The sequence below is a fragment of the Sinohyriopsis cumingii genome, chromosome 18 (genome assembly GCF_028554795.1).
Source record: "Sinohyriopsis cumingii isolate HCF-2022 chromosome 18, ASM2855479v2, whole genome shotgun sequence".
NCBI classification, from domain to species: Eukaryota; Metazoa; Mollusca; class Bivalvia; order Unionida; family Unionidae; genus Sinohyriopsis; species Sinohyriopsis cumingii.
In genome coordinates this window covers 28,336,836-28,350,414 of record NC_142978.1, presented here as the reverse complement: position 1 = coordinate 28,350,414, position 13,579 = coordinate 28,336,836, and the positions used below count along the sequence as shown (strand labels likewise).

General features: G+C 34.9%; 1 protein-coding gene and 1 long non-coding RNA gene across 2 annotated transcripts in view; one reads left to right on the top strand and one right to left on the bottom strand.

The window, feature by feature from the left end:
- The first annotated feature begins 2,337 nt into the window (after nt 1–2,337).
- Nucleotides 2,338–3,273, top strand: LOC149776289 (uncharacterized). The gene is made up of 2 exons (XR_016416281.1): nt 2,338–2,600; nt 2,632–3,273. It is a non-coding gene; the product is annotated as an uncharacterized LOC149776289 (long non-coding RNA).
- The window catches only part of LOC149776288 (ATP-dependent RNA helicase DDX42-like), a 99,462-nt gene continuing 88,755 nt past the window's right edge, over nt 2,873–13,579 (bottom strand). Inside the window, exons 20-21 of the mRNA XM_089942740.1 lie at nt 9,297–9,395; nt 2,873–4,921 (exon numbers count right to left, since the gene is read on the bottom strand). Of these exons, the coding sequence (XP_089798866.1) occupies nt 4,796–4,921; nt 9,297–9,395 (225 nt within the window). The 3' untranslated portion in view covers nt 2,873–4,795. The remainder of the gene's footprint in view (nt 4,922–9,296; nt 9,396–13,579) is intronic.

Sequence of the window (13,579 nt, the reverse complement as noted above, 5' to 3'; positions counted from 1 at the left end):
GTTCCACAAGAGATCAGTGAACTATTCCTTTTTACCAGCTTACATTGTTTTTACATACTGCCTACATGTCCCACAAAAGATCAGTGAACTATTCCTTTCTACCAGCTCACGTTGTTTTTACATACTGTCTACATGTCCCACAAGAGATCAGTGAACTATTCCTTTCTACCAGCTTACATTGTTTTTACATACTGCCTACATGTTCCACAAGAGATCTGCAAACAGATCAGCATCTACTGTGCTTAACACAGTCCATTGCAACAATTTTGCTTGTACAAGTCATTATCACATGCACTAAGTTAATATACTTAATATTACTTAAAAGTAACGCATTCCAAATCTGACATAAATACTCCCAACAAAGGTTTTGCTTAAAAATATTACAAAGGGGGAAACTTTTACAAGAGTAAAAGAAATATCAATGCATAGGTAGCTGTGTGGTTGAATATTTAGTATGCCCAAGTTTCAAAATGATAAGAATGGGGTTCAAATACCACCCTAACCATATCAAGTCAGCCACCGTAATGTGTCACTGGCTAAGGCATTTTACACTGAACATGTTGGCTTAATATTACCTTTCATGTGTTAATGTGTTCCCATCTACCAATAAAACAAGCCCTTGAAAGGTTGAATGATTCTCCTATGAAACAGTGCTAAATAAATTAACCCAAGACAAACTAATCCAGTAAGGTTTTAAATATAGATAACAGAGACCTAATTTTTCTTGAGATACATTCCTTCATTATGTTTCCCAACTCTACCATACATGGTGTGGAGAGGTGAACACAAAAACATGGCAGGTGTCACCAAGGCATGAAAATATAGGTTAGAGTGACTAAAGTCTGTGATGAGGATTGAAATTTCATAGATATGCATCCCCTTAAATGTTATGATTAACAGTACATGGGAAATTAACTTCAACAAATTAACCAAAGTCATTGAAGCACTAAATAGCTAGTGTTGCATCTAGATTGCAAAGCTTGACTCCTAGCAGCATTTTTTTTTCTTCTATGTAGGTAAAATTGATATTCTTCTGTGGAAAATTAATATATCTACAATTTTTCTTAGATGCATTTTAATTGAAACAAGAACTTTAGCATTAAAAAAGTCACCTCTACATTATAATCAAAAGTGGTTGGGAATAACGAGCAGAATCACGTTGTCCGAGTCTCAGAGCAAAAATCCTGAGAGCTAATATTGTCCTGTATTTGTAAAGGACAGGTTTTTATCTAACAGCTAAACTAGTGTAAACAATGAGGACTGATTGACAACCAGGAGGTATTTTCCACCATTGAAATTGCCTAAGATTATCAGTATGGTGCAGGAAAAATAAACAAGAACCTTCAGCCTAACCAAAAGCTTATTTTTGGCCCAAATATTACCCCATTTAAGTTATGCTTTTAGCTCATGTTCAATGCACCTACTTGACATTTGTATACAAAGTGCAGAAGTATTACTTTTCTACAAAGATAATTTCACTGCTATCCACTTCAATTCCCCTATTAAGCTTTATGTTCCATAACTTTGTTCATGAAGAAAGGACATTTATAAATCTCTTGACATTAAGACTGACATATCTTAAAGAGAATGTGCAACATCTTCACTTAATATCCGTCATATTCATTTCCACTCAGAATGATACACTTTTTCCTGCATTATCTATTCTTGTGATTTTTGATGTTTCCTCAAGACTAAGAATAAAAGCTTTGACTACATGTGCAGTGCTTTGTCCAGTGTGACAACATGTATTATTTGTAGTCCTGTATGAGGCTACATGTTCTGCTTTGTACTGTATATGTGTTCTGCTTAGTCCTGTATGAGACTACATGTGTGTTGCTTCATCTTGTATGAATACACATACTACTTTGTCCTGTATGAGATGTGTATTGCATTGTCATGCATGAGATGACACGAGTACTGCAATCCTGTATGACTGCACATGTTCTGTTTTGTGCTGTATGAAACCTGTGTATTGCACTGTCATGCATGAGATGACACTAGTACTGCAGTCCTTTAATTACTACATGTGTTCTGCTTTGTCCTGTATGAGAATACATATATATTGCTCATGTCTCATATGACTACAAGTGTTCTGTTTTGTCCTATATGACTATATGTGCATTTCTTTGATCTGTATTACTACTTGTGAACTGCTTTGTTCTGTATTGCACTGCACATGTATTGCTTTGTTTTGTATTGCACTACACATGTATTGCTTTACGTGTATTGCCTTCTGCAATGCACTACATATCTTTGTGTACTGCTTTGTTTTTTATTGCAGTACTTGTGTACTGCTTTGTTCTGTATTGCACTACACATGTATTGCTTTGTTTTGTATTGCACTACACATATTGCTTTGTTTTGTATTGCACTACACATGTATTGCTTAACGTGTATTGCTTTCTGTAATTCACTACATGTCTTTGTGTACTGCTTTGTTTTGTATTGCACTACCTGTGTATTGCTTTGTTTTGTATTGCACTAAATGCATACTTTGTTCTGTATTGCATTACATGTGTGATGCTTTGTTTTGTATTGCACGTGTATTTTTTTGTTTTGTATTGCACTAAATGCATACTTGGTTCTGTATTGCACTACAGGTGTATTGCTTTGTTTTGTGTTGCACTACAGGTGTATTGCTTTGTTTTGTGTTGCACTACATGTGTATTGCTTTGTTTTGTGTTGCAGTACATGTTTGTTGCTTTGTTTTGTATTTCACTACATTTGTACTGTTTTGTCCTGTATGACTACATGTGTACTGTTTTGTTCTGTAGTGACTACACATGCATTGCTTTGTAGACTAGGAATACCACAACAGTAATCATTTAAGAACAAATGAATATTAAAGCACAGACAATTAAATAAGAAAAAGAGAATTTCAAAGTTTATTGCCTGATGATGCAATATCGTATAAGTATATTCACATCGGATTATGGTATCATATGTTGTACATGCTTAATATAATATGCATGTATTTTTTATTACTCAATTCAAAGAATGAACAAAAATGGCCAGAGTCAAAGTAAAAACTGAAAACAACTCTCCTTTGCAGGCAGAAGGGTCATGAAGGATAATGGGAACATGATTCCTGCTGATGTGAGATACAAATGTTTAACCATGGTGAAGGTTTCTTCTTGTGGGAATATGATAAATATTTAAGCATAGTGAAACTAAGAAAATTATCAGAACAGCTGGATGATTTGTATTGTACGTTTACATATAAGTAAAGGTAAATTTAAGAGCATTGATTTATTACATATCTAATTACATTCACATTCCAACAAAAATAAATTAGAATACAATCTCTTCCTCATTTCTAATTATATCTGTGTACCTGGAAAGGTACATAAGAACATACACCCTCCCTTATTTCTAATTATATTCACATACTAGTATGGTAAGGGCTGTTCCATTAAAACACACATGGGACCCAGGGAAGGCACTTTTAAAGTGGGGTTCTCACTCACAGATGCAATTTAGAATATTTTTTTATTTTAATATGAACTCTGTGAATCAAAGTACCCTGGTATATATTTTGTTTAAACGGCCTTCCCTGGGTACCATGTATGTTTTAATGGAACAACCCTAAACAAGAACATAATCCTCCCTTATTTTTAAGTACATTTGCATACCCCAGTGCGGTAAACAAGAACATAATCCCTCCCTTATTTTTAATACATTCACATACAAGTATGGTAAATAAGAACATAATCCCTCCATTACATGGGAGGATTCAGCATCAGATGCCTGGTGAGAGGTATAACACTAGCTTTTCAGCCCTAGGCATGATCCTAGTACTGGCACAAGCCAAGTTTTAAGATGACCATCTGGAGTCCATGCTTTCCTTTTGTTCCTTCCACCCACGGGCCTCCTAACCCAACAGTGCATGCCACTGACTGTAGAGTGCCAATCCTGCATCAGTCTATCCAACATCTGTCTATCCAGGATCTGTCTGTTCAACACCTACCTATCCAACAACTGTCTATTCAACATCTGTCTATCCAGGATCTGTCTGTTCAACACCTATCTATCCAACATCTATCAAACAACTGTCTATTCAACGCCTAATTATCCAATATCTGTCTTCAACACCTGCCTATACAGCATCTAAGTACAGATACATATCTATCCAACACATGTATCTCCAATCAATTTGAAATGATGATGCAAATGAGAATGGTTATTTAAAAGTCGTTCATAAAATGAATTAATTTATCTGACATTTTTAGTCACACCATTGTGTGGATAAACAAGTTTATTGAATTCACTGGAATTTATTGTACAATCAATGTAAAAGGAAATAGTTTGACTTTTAATGAAAAAAAGAACAAAAATTTAAATTGTACCTTGAATGAATATACTAAAGAGAATGGAATATATACCAAACTTTTATTGACATCTACTAATCAATTTTAAGATGTGGACAATTATAGACATCTGCATCAACAGCTTGTGCTATGAAAAGCATAGTGATGTCACTATGTTGCAATGAGCTTTTGTATGATGAATGAGTTTAACAATCGGAAATAAACTTGTTCAAATTATTAGTAAACTGCCTGAAGAAGAATCAATTACTGGAAAGATGAAAGATGTCAAAGATTAGAGGAATAAAATGTCTCTCAATAATATTACTCCTATCTTTATGACAATTTACATTGAAATGAAAAGAAGAAAAAAAAAACAACAACCAAGTAACTTGGCAAATAATATGTACAATATATGATGTAAAAATGGTTTTCTCTTGTGAGCTAATAACATAATTGGTGACTGGTAAAAGAGTCACATAAAAAATTAACTAGTCCCATCGACTCTTTTTCCGCTTTTTGGGTTCAGAAGCTTGGTTCAGTGGTGCAATTATTCCATGAACTGGTTTTGGCTGATTATCTTCTGATGCAGCAACAAAGTTGGACTTGAACTGTGACTAAAAAGAGAAATAAAGTAACAAAAAAAATCTTCATTACAATGATCTGGTATCTATTAAATCATGGGATAAAGATGTCGCAACTCATCCACATACTTCATGTATATTATTATTATCCAACAGTGCAAAAGAAATGGAGTTTAAAAAAATACAATTAACCCATATACATGTGACATGTAGGTCACAGTGCCATACATATGGGAGGAAGGTGTTCAAGTCAACAAGATGAAGCAGTACACAAAGATGCATAACTCTAATGGATATGAAAAACTAACGTTATATAAAGATCTATGCTAAAATAAGTGTTAACGGTAGGTTACAGCTATGTAATTTTAGCAGGTGCTTGTTCTGGTTGCCAGGATGCAGAAATAATGCCAGATGGTTGGAAAAGGATGTTACTTTATAGTTTACACTCAAAGTAAGATTTAAAAAAATGACTAAAAAGGTAGACTAAACAGTCAAGGAATGGTATATCACTATATACCTGTATCACATTTTTAGTGGGATATAAAATGACGATAGCCTAAACAGTTGGAATGGGATATCACTATATACCCCTACAACATTTTTAGTGGCATAAAAGATGATGACCGATTAAACAGTTGGAATGGGATATCAATATGTACCCCAACTACATTATAGTGGGATATAAATGACTAAAGAGGTAGACTAAACAGTTGGAATTTGGGTAAAAGAACTGCCACCTTCATATCTGTAGTAAGTAAAGAAATTCAATCTGTAGGGGAAACAATATCAAGGATATTCACTGCTGACAAAGGAACATTAACTGTACAAATGAAAAAGACATCATAATTATATGATTACATAATCAGTATGACTTCACTCCTTACATCCTGTGAAGTACACTTTTAGGAATTATTTGGATATATTTGTATTATTATTTAATTATGGCACTGTTCTCGTATACCTTAACAACCTGTCTTGATAGACCACTGCTATGAGAGACCACCTGTTTTGAGAGAACAGAATCTCCATGCACAGATTTATTGATTATATAGTGTTATGACCTGTTATGAGAGACTGCCTGTCTTGAGAGACCATTATTTTTTGGCAGAAGGGGTGGTCAGTCAAGACAGGTTCTAATGTAATATGACAACAAGAATGTATCAAAATGCAAATAAGCTAAAGAAATGAGAGAGAAAACAAAGCAATTAAAAAAGACAATTGCCCTGCTTCATATTACTGTAATTACAATGATATAATTGAAAATTCACTACTAAAGCAACATATGTTTTTCATGTTGTATAATTTGAAGAAAAAATACTTCATCTTCTAATGCTTACATTTCATAATTTTTGTACAAACTAGTAAGAAAAGTATCTGAAGAACATACGTTTATTAAAACAAAATTTTGATACTCTTCTATGCAGTTTTCTTTATTTAAGCCACCATCTCTGAACAGCCATGTACATGAAATGCATAGCAAGTTATACATTTGTGGTTTAGATTGTTGTGGCCTTAAAATAAAATAAATGAATTTTGCAATCAGTTAAAAATAACCTCTGCCAATTTCAGTTAAAATATGATGTGGTCTGGTTTAATGTAATCTGTAATATATATATATATATATATATATATATATATATATATATATATATATATATATATATATATTAAAAATGCATCAATTTTAACACCAGATTTGGTTAAACTGATTACCTGTGTATTCACAGTGGCAACTGATTGCAAATCTAGGAGTAGGGATAGCAAATCTATGAGTGGGGATAGCAAATCTAGAAGTGGGGATAGCAAACCTAGGAGTAGGCATAGCAAATCTAGAAGTGGAGATAGCAAATCTAGGAGTGGGGATAGCAAATCTAGAAGTGGGGATAGCAAATCTAGAAGTGGGGACAGCAAATCTAGGAGTGGGGATAGCAAATCTAGAAGTGGGGATAGCAAATCTAGAAGTGGGGACAGCAAATCTAGGAGTAGGGATAGCAAATCTACAAGGAATTGCAAATTTAAAGAGTGATCACCATTAATGATTGACAACTACTTCTAATGTTGTATAAAGCAAATCAATTACTTCTGTATGTTTAAATTATCTGCTAGCAATGTTGAAAGCCACCATAATAAGAAGTGTTTTGGTGAAAACATAATGTTGATTGACTATTAATTCTGGAGGATTAGTAATAATATTTTTTCAAGATGGTCATCACTGCAGTCATATTGGATCTAAGATCTGCATCATTTCCATTTAAGACCAAATAGATATACAAAGTGTTTTGGTGAAAATCCAGTGTCCAATCAGGAGGACTATTAATAACAAGATTTTCAAGATGGCATTCATTGTTATCACATTGAAATTGGTCTGGCATCAGGAAAGAAAACTAGACATAAGTCTTCTGATGAAAACCTCATGTCAATATGACTTTCCATTTAGAAAAAGTAGCAATAACAAGATTTTTAAGATCAGAACTGTTGTCATTTAGGACCAACTACATCATAATTATTCTTTTATGTAAAAACGCTATGCTGATATTATCATCCATCCATTTGGAGTAGCTATAACAAGATGGTGGCCACATTTAAGGTCAGCCCAACATTTTTTTCATCAGGGGCTTATTCATCAAACTACTACTATGAGTCTACTATACAGTGATCATGTATTTCTGGAATAAACTGAAAATATCAGAATCAGCAACATGCACAATGGAGAGAATGTTGGCATACCTCCAAGCTACATTTATGTACTGTGACTGAAATTTCTTTACCCGTGATAATTATAGAAACTATGCACTAAGGCAGACATTTGTCAAAATGACTGTTCTCATATGCTTGAAAATGAGCCTGAACTAGTCCTAAGAACACTAACTTTTGTACTTATTAAAATAGAAAAAAATTAATTTTGCTAGAACAGACAATACCAGCAGCTGCAAGTGTAATAAATGAATTATAAAATATATAAAAAGTAAATACTTATTGATGTAAGAGAAGTCAAGAGACAGAGAATGTCAGAATTTTATGATTTGCATCGAGTCAGATGTGCTTGCACCATATCACCAGCATTTTCAAGACTGTGCAGTATTATTAACATACTGTAATGACAAAAGTAAAAGATGCCTGCGGATATTTATGTAAGCATGTAATTACTTTTCACAAGAAAGATTTCAGTTACCTGCATCTGAAAGAATTCCAACTGTCTCAGTTTCACCCAACTTTTGAATTAACCAACCATTCTAGGTACCAAATAGGTACAATGGAAAATGAGATGGCCAAAAGAACTGGAACACTTCTAGGTTATTACCCATTACCAAACTAAATTTCAACCAACCTGCTGTTGTCTTGACATTCTCTGCTTTGTAAATATATTACAACTACAAGCACTGTGTGAAAGTTAGTGGGAACTGGCTGAGACACATATAATACACATTTGAAATGAACATCGGCACCATGTTTCTTGAGACAAGTAATTAGATACTTATAGCAATATCTGCTGGCATCTTCCTATTGCCATCTTCCTATTGCCATCTTCCTATTGCCATGAGAATACAACACTGATATGCCATCATGTGTTACCTCGGATTATTGTAACAATATGAACTGTGGGAAGAATTAGATGCAAGATGATGGGATTGCAACTTTTGCCTCATATTTTGAGATTAACGGTTTTTAATACACATATTAACAGTCACCATTACAGAAATGTAAAAGAAAATGTCAGCTAGAAGTATATAACATTTGGGGTAATAATAAATGACCTATGACCTGCCATATATCAGCTTCATGTGTTTTTTTTTTATCTTGGAAGTTTGATATGATCTTCATAATTGTGAGACTGGAAAGATTCGCTCATAAACATGCACTCTGCCTGATATAAAGCCTGCTTATTATGAATTTATGATCTTTTAGCGAAGGCAAATTTGATGAATCTATTATCTTTAGTTCAGGCAAATTTAATGAATTTATGATCATTTAGCCCAGACAAATTTGATAAATTTATAATCTTTAGTTAAGGCAAATTTGATTAATTTTTAATACATTCAATGACAGTAGTTCCCATTACTAATTTATGTATCAATCTTTACTTGGGTATAGGTATTTAACAAACTGTAATGCAAAAATTGAATTGGGTTGGGTTGGGTTGGTTTTTTCACAATACTTTAAAATATTTTTGGCTATATCATCCTGAGGAAATCCATGTTTGAATTATCAGTCCAACATTCTACCAACTGAGCTAACATGGTTCCCTTCTGTAGCACAAGAAAAAATGCACCAACCTCTGAATTTCCTCATGGTTTTAAATAGCTTTAACTCTTAACTACATTAATAAATATAAACTACTCCAAATGTAAGCCAGCAACCATCCCTAAAAAGCATCGTGCACTAACAGTTCTGGCCATACTAGACTTACCAAGAAAGCCTCTTTCATGGCAGCCACTCGGTCTTGCTGTGGACCTTGTGAACCCAATCTGTACCCTGCATAACTTGTTGAATCCTGTAATCTTGTACTCTACAGGGAAAAATGATAAAGCAGTTATTAAATAAATTACATCTCATCAGTGAAAATACCTTGAGAGACTTGTTATTTTGATTCATTAAATCTTCAAAAAAAAATTAACTTGACATATGCAAAATAATCAAATTTTTTTTATTTACTCATTGATGATACACATAAGGAATGATAATCATATTGCTATATAATATTAATAAAATTGCAAAACAAATATTTTTCAAACAAAATGTGCACAAATTTTATGCTCCAGAAAATGTTGTGATTTACTGTAAGTACTGCAATAACAATGAAGACAAGAAAATTTTCCACAAGTTTCTAATGGAAAAGTCTGATGCATGATTTTTTAATGTGAATAAATGTGTCTCTGAAGTTAGTTTTTTTTTGCTGCTACAGTTATAGCAAATATCTACATGTATATAAAATCAAAATATTAAGTTCTGTACAGTGTCAAGATCGATGCCCTACTTAATAAAAATATGAAGGTACAATATGTTTTTTTGATAATACTTAATGAATCACAATATGTTAGGAGTACTTCCACAACTGCACAAATCCAGCCCAAAGAAGCCAAAAAAGACAATACAGAGTACCTCTACTACCTCTCAAATCCAGCCCACACTAACCAAAAATACATTACTGAGGATCTATATAGAGTACTTCCACTAATTCACAAATCCAGCCCACACAAACCAAAAGGACATTATTGAGGAACTGTACAGAGTACTTCCACTAATTCACAAATCCAGCCCACACAAACCAAAAAGACATTACTGAGGAACTATATAGAGTACTTCCACTAATTCACAAATCCTGCTCTCACAATTAAAAACTAGATTTTATAACCATCTCTGCTTGGTTTAAAAACAATGATGCTAAAAGGTTGTCTGCTTGCTTAAAATGAAAGTCAGATGAGAGTAGCCTCCCTCTGGACATGATTAGTGCCAACAATTCTACAGCAATCAGTTAGTATTGGGGCAGAGGTACACACTTATCAGAGATGAAACTTCAGGGAGGACTTGGGAGGGGGTGCCAATATTATGACTGAGCATAACTGCTTTCTTTAAATATGTTACCCAATCATAACACTTCAGGAAAATTTATATCAGATGCAAGCCAAATCCCCTTACTGAACACGGGCCCATACTACAATCTCCTGATAGATAGATATATATATATATATATATATATATATATATATATATATATATATATATATATATATATATATATATATATATATATATGATTCAGCTTAGTTACAAAGAAAATACAAGCTTGCACTTAACCTATAGGAACGTGGATCATGTGATACAGGAAAAACTGAACCCCGGCGGATTCATACCAAAGACGTATAAAAATGTACTAACAGCTGCCTAGCTAGGTGCTCACCATTAGGAGGTTAGTGTTAGGACTGGTTGGCCTGGTGTCAGAATAATGTGACTGGATGGGACATCATGCTACGTGTCTGTGGCATGATGCCCCCAGAGCTAGACATCACTATATACTGCCACACTGCTGACACTGTAGCGACATGACTGATTTTTTTTAAAGCTACGTTAAAAATTCAAATCACACACATACAGAGGAAAATCTGTCTGCTCTGTAAATCAGCAGAAACAGTGACCAACATTATTAAGAAGTAGCTGAGAGACCTTGAAGGTTGCTGTTATTGGTCTCATCAGGCTGAATTAAGCTTATGTTTTGGGGAGCTTTTTGTGCATCCTCAATGCCTGAAAACTGGTGTAGCATCAAAAATTGGGAATGCAAATTTGCAACTGGCAAAAAGCACTGATATGTTGTTATAGGAATATTCATCTTCATGGTTGACTGAAACTATCTGAATTATGATTATTTTCATCACAGCTTTATTGCAAATAAAATACTAAAATATTTGCCATCCATAATGTTGTTATAAGTTGGGCCTTAAATATGGGAAAGTTTTCTTTGCTATGTACATCCTAGCAGCATGTATGACATAATCATTCAATTTTGGTGTCAGATGACTGGTATCCAAATAAAGGCTGATTTTAGTGTCTTAATAGGGCTGACCATTGGTAATTAGTAGTACTTGTAGATAGTTTATTTGTAGGTGTTGCTCACATATAAGAAAAATGCATTCGTGTATTTTCAGCATATAATCAAGTGACCTCTTTTAACCATTTATTCTGGAACATTTTTAATCTTGTCATTATGGGTTTAGTTCACTTCTTATATCTAATGTAGCCTTGGCTAACTGAAAACCAGGTTTTATTAATTTCAGATGTGTCATTAATGTTCTGAACTGGGGCTCAAATGATATTTGATCAGATACATCAGAACCCTAGAGTTATTTTCATTTGAATGAAGGGCAAAGCTTTTGGTCCGGTAAAACAAGAAACAAAAGCCTATGTCCTCCATTCTATGGCAAAACATCAAAGGAAGGTATCCCATGATTGTTATGGATGATAGCTTCCTCTTAGAATAGCAACAATGAGGAAGTTAGCTATTTGTTGTGTTGACACTTTTGATGAGGTGATATGGTTTTACTCATACCACTGGAAGAAACTCTCCACCTGCCTTCATATACAGTTCTTACAAATGGTAGATCTTCTTGACCCTGCAATCCTGTCTGCCACTTGCTCTGAAGAAAGCTTCCTTCTGAGGGCTTGTCTGAATCATACAAGCACATTTGGCATCACCTGATTAGTATTAAAAAGCAAGCACTTGGGATTGTTTGAGCAGGTGAGGAGATGGCAGAATCTTCCTGGAAATCCCACCTGCTCAATTCAGAAGGTCATTAATCCAAGATATTTCCCACTTGAGGGGAGCAATCAGGAGTAGTTGGCACTCAAGTCTGGCATTGAAGAGATGAAGATTTGGTGCTTGACATTTCCTTCTCATCGCATTTTCTCCTCATTGCAAATAATGTCTACCAGAAGCTGACTCCAGTAGCTGCAGAATTCTCTCAAGACCATGAGGTGAACTGATCATTTTGTATGGGTCCACATGGACATTAAACTTACTTATAATGTGATGGACTTGAAGGCAGATTTGTTGTCAATGACACCACCTGAAAAAATCTCAAACCAGATAGCAGATTCCTCCTTACCACCTGATGTGAGACAGAATGCTCAAGCTCAGATGATGTTTCCTACAACAAGTAAAAGGCATTCATGATGACTTTCATCTTCAGAAGACTGATATGCAATGTACTGAATGGGTCCTGTCCTGCTCACTTCTGGAAAGGATGTCAGGAGATGTGCTACCTGCCTGTCATGCTGGCAGGTGTACAAATCATGGTTTCCTGATGTTGCTCCTGCAAGTCAAGTCCTCCATTTCCTGAGATAGGACCTCTTAGAAATAAGGACAGGCTATTGAGTCCATAGGTCTGTATGTTGGGTAGGATTCTGAGTCAAGATGCTTATGCGAGATAGGCTTCTGAGTCATTAAGCCCATGTGAGGTAGGCTTCTGAGTCAATAGGCCTGTGTGAGGTAGGCTTTTGAGTCAAAATGCCTGTGACAGGCTTCTGAGTCGATGTGCATGTGTGAGGTAAGCATCTTAGTCAACTGGCCTGTATGAGGTAGGCTTCTGAATCAAAAGGCCTGTGTGAGGTAGCCTTCTATGTCAATATACCTGTGTGAGGTAGACTTCAGATTCAATAGGGCTGTGTGAGATAGGCTTCTGAGTCAACAAGCCACAGGCAGGCTTCTGAGTCAATAAGCCTGTGTGAGGTAGGCTTCTGAGTCAATAGGCCTGTGCGAGGTAGGCTTTCAAGTCAAAATGCCTGAGACAGGCTTCTGAGTCAATGTGCATGTGTGAGGTAAGCATCTTAGTCAACTGGCCTGTATGAGGTAGGTTTCTGAGTCAATAGGCCTGTGTGAGGTAGGCTTCTGAATCAAAAGGCCTGTGTGAGGTAGCCTTCTGTGTCAACATACCTGTGTGAGGTAGACTTCAGATTCAATAGGGCTGTGTGAGGTAGGCTTCCAAGTCAGCTGAGCAAGGTATGGCATGTACATTATTATAACTGTCAGGTATTCAGAAAGCCTAATGGGTAAATAGAGCTGTTCAGTTTCTAATAGTTTCAATTAAGTAGTTATCATTTTAGTTATCACAAACTATACATGTTTTCACATTTCTGAAATATTTCAGCCTTACTTGGAAGTGAGGGTTGAGGTGTTCTGTTAGCACATGAACCAAACAA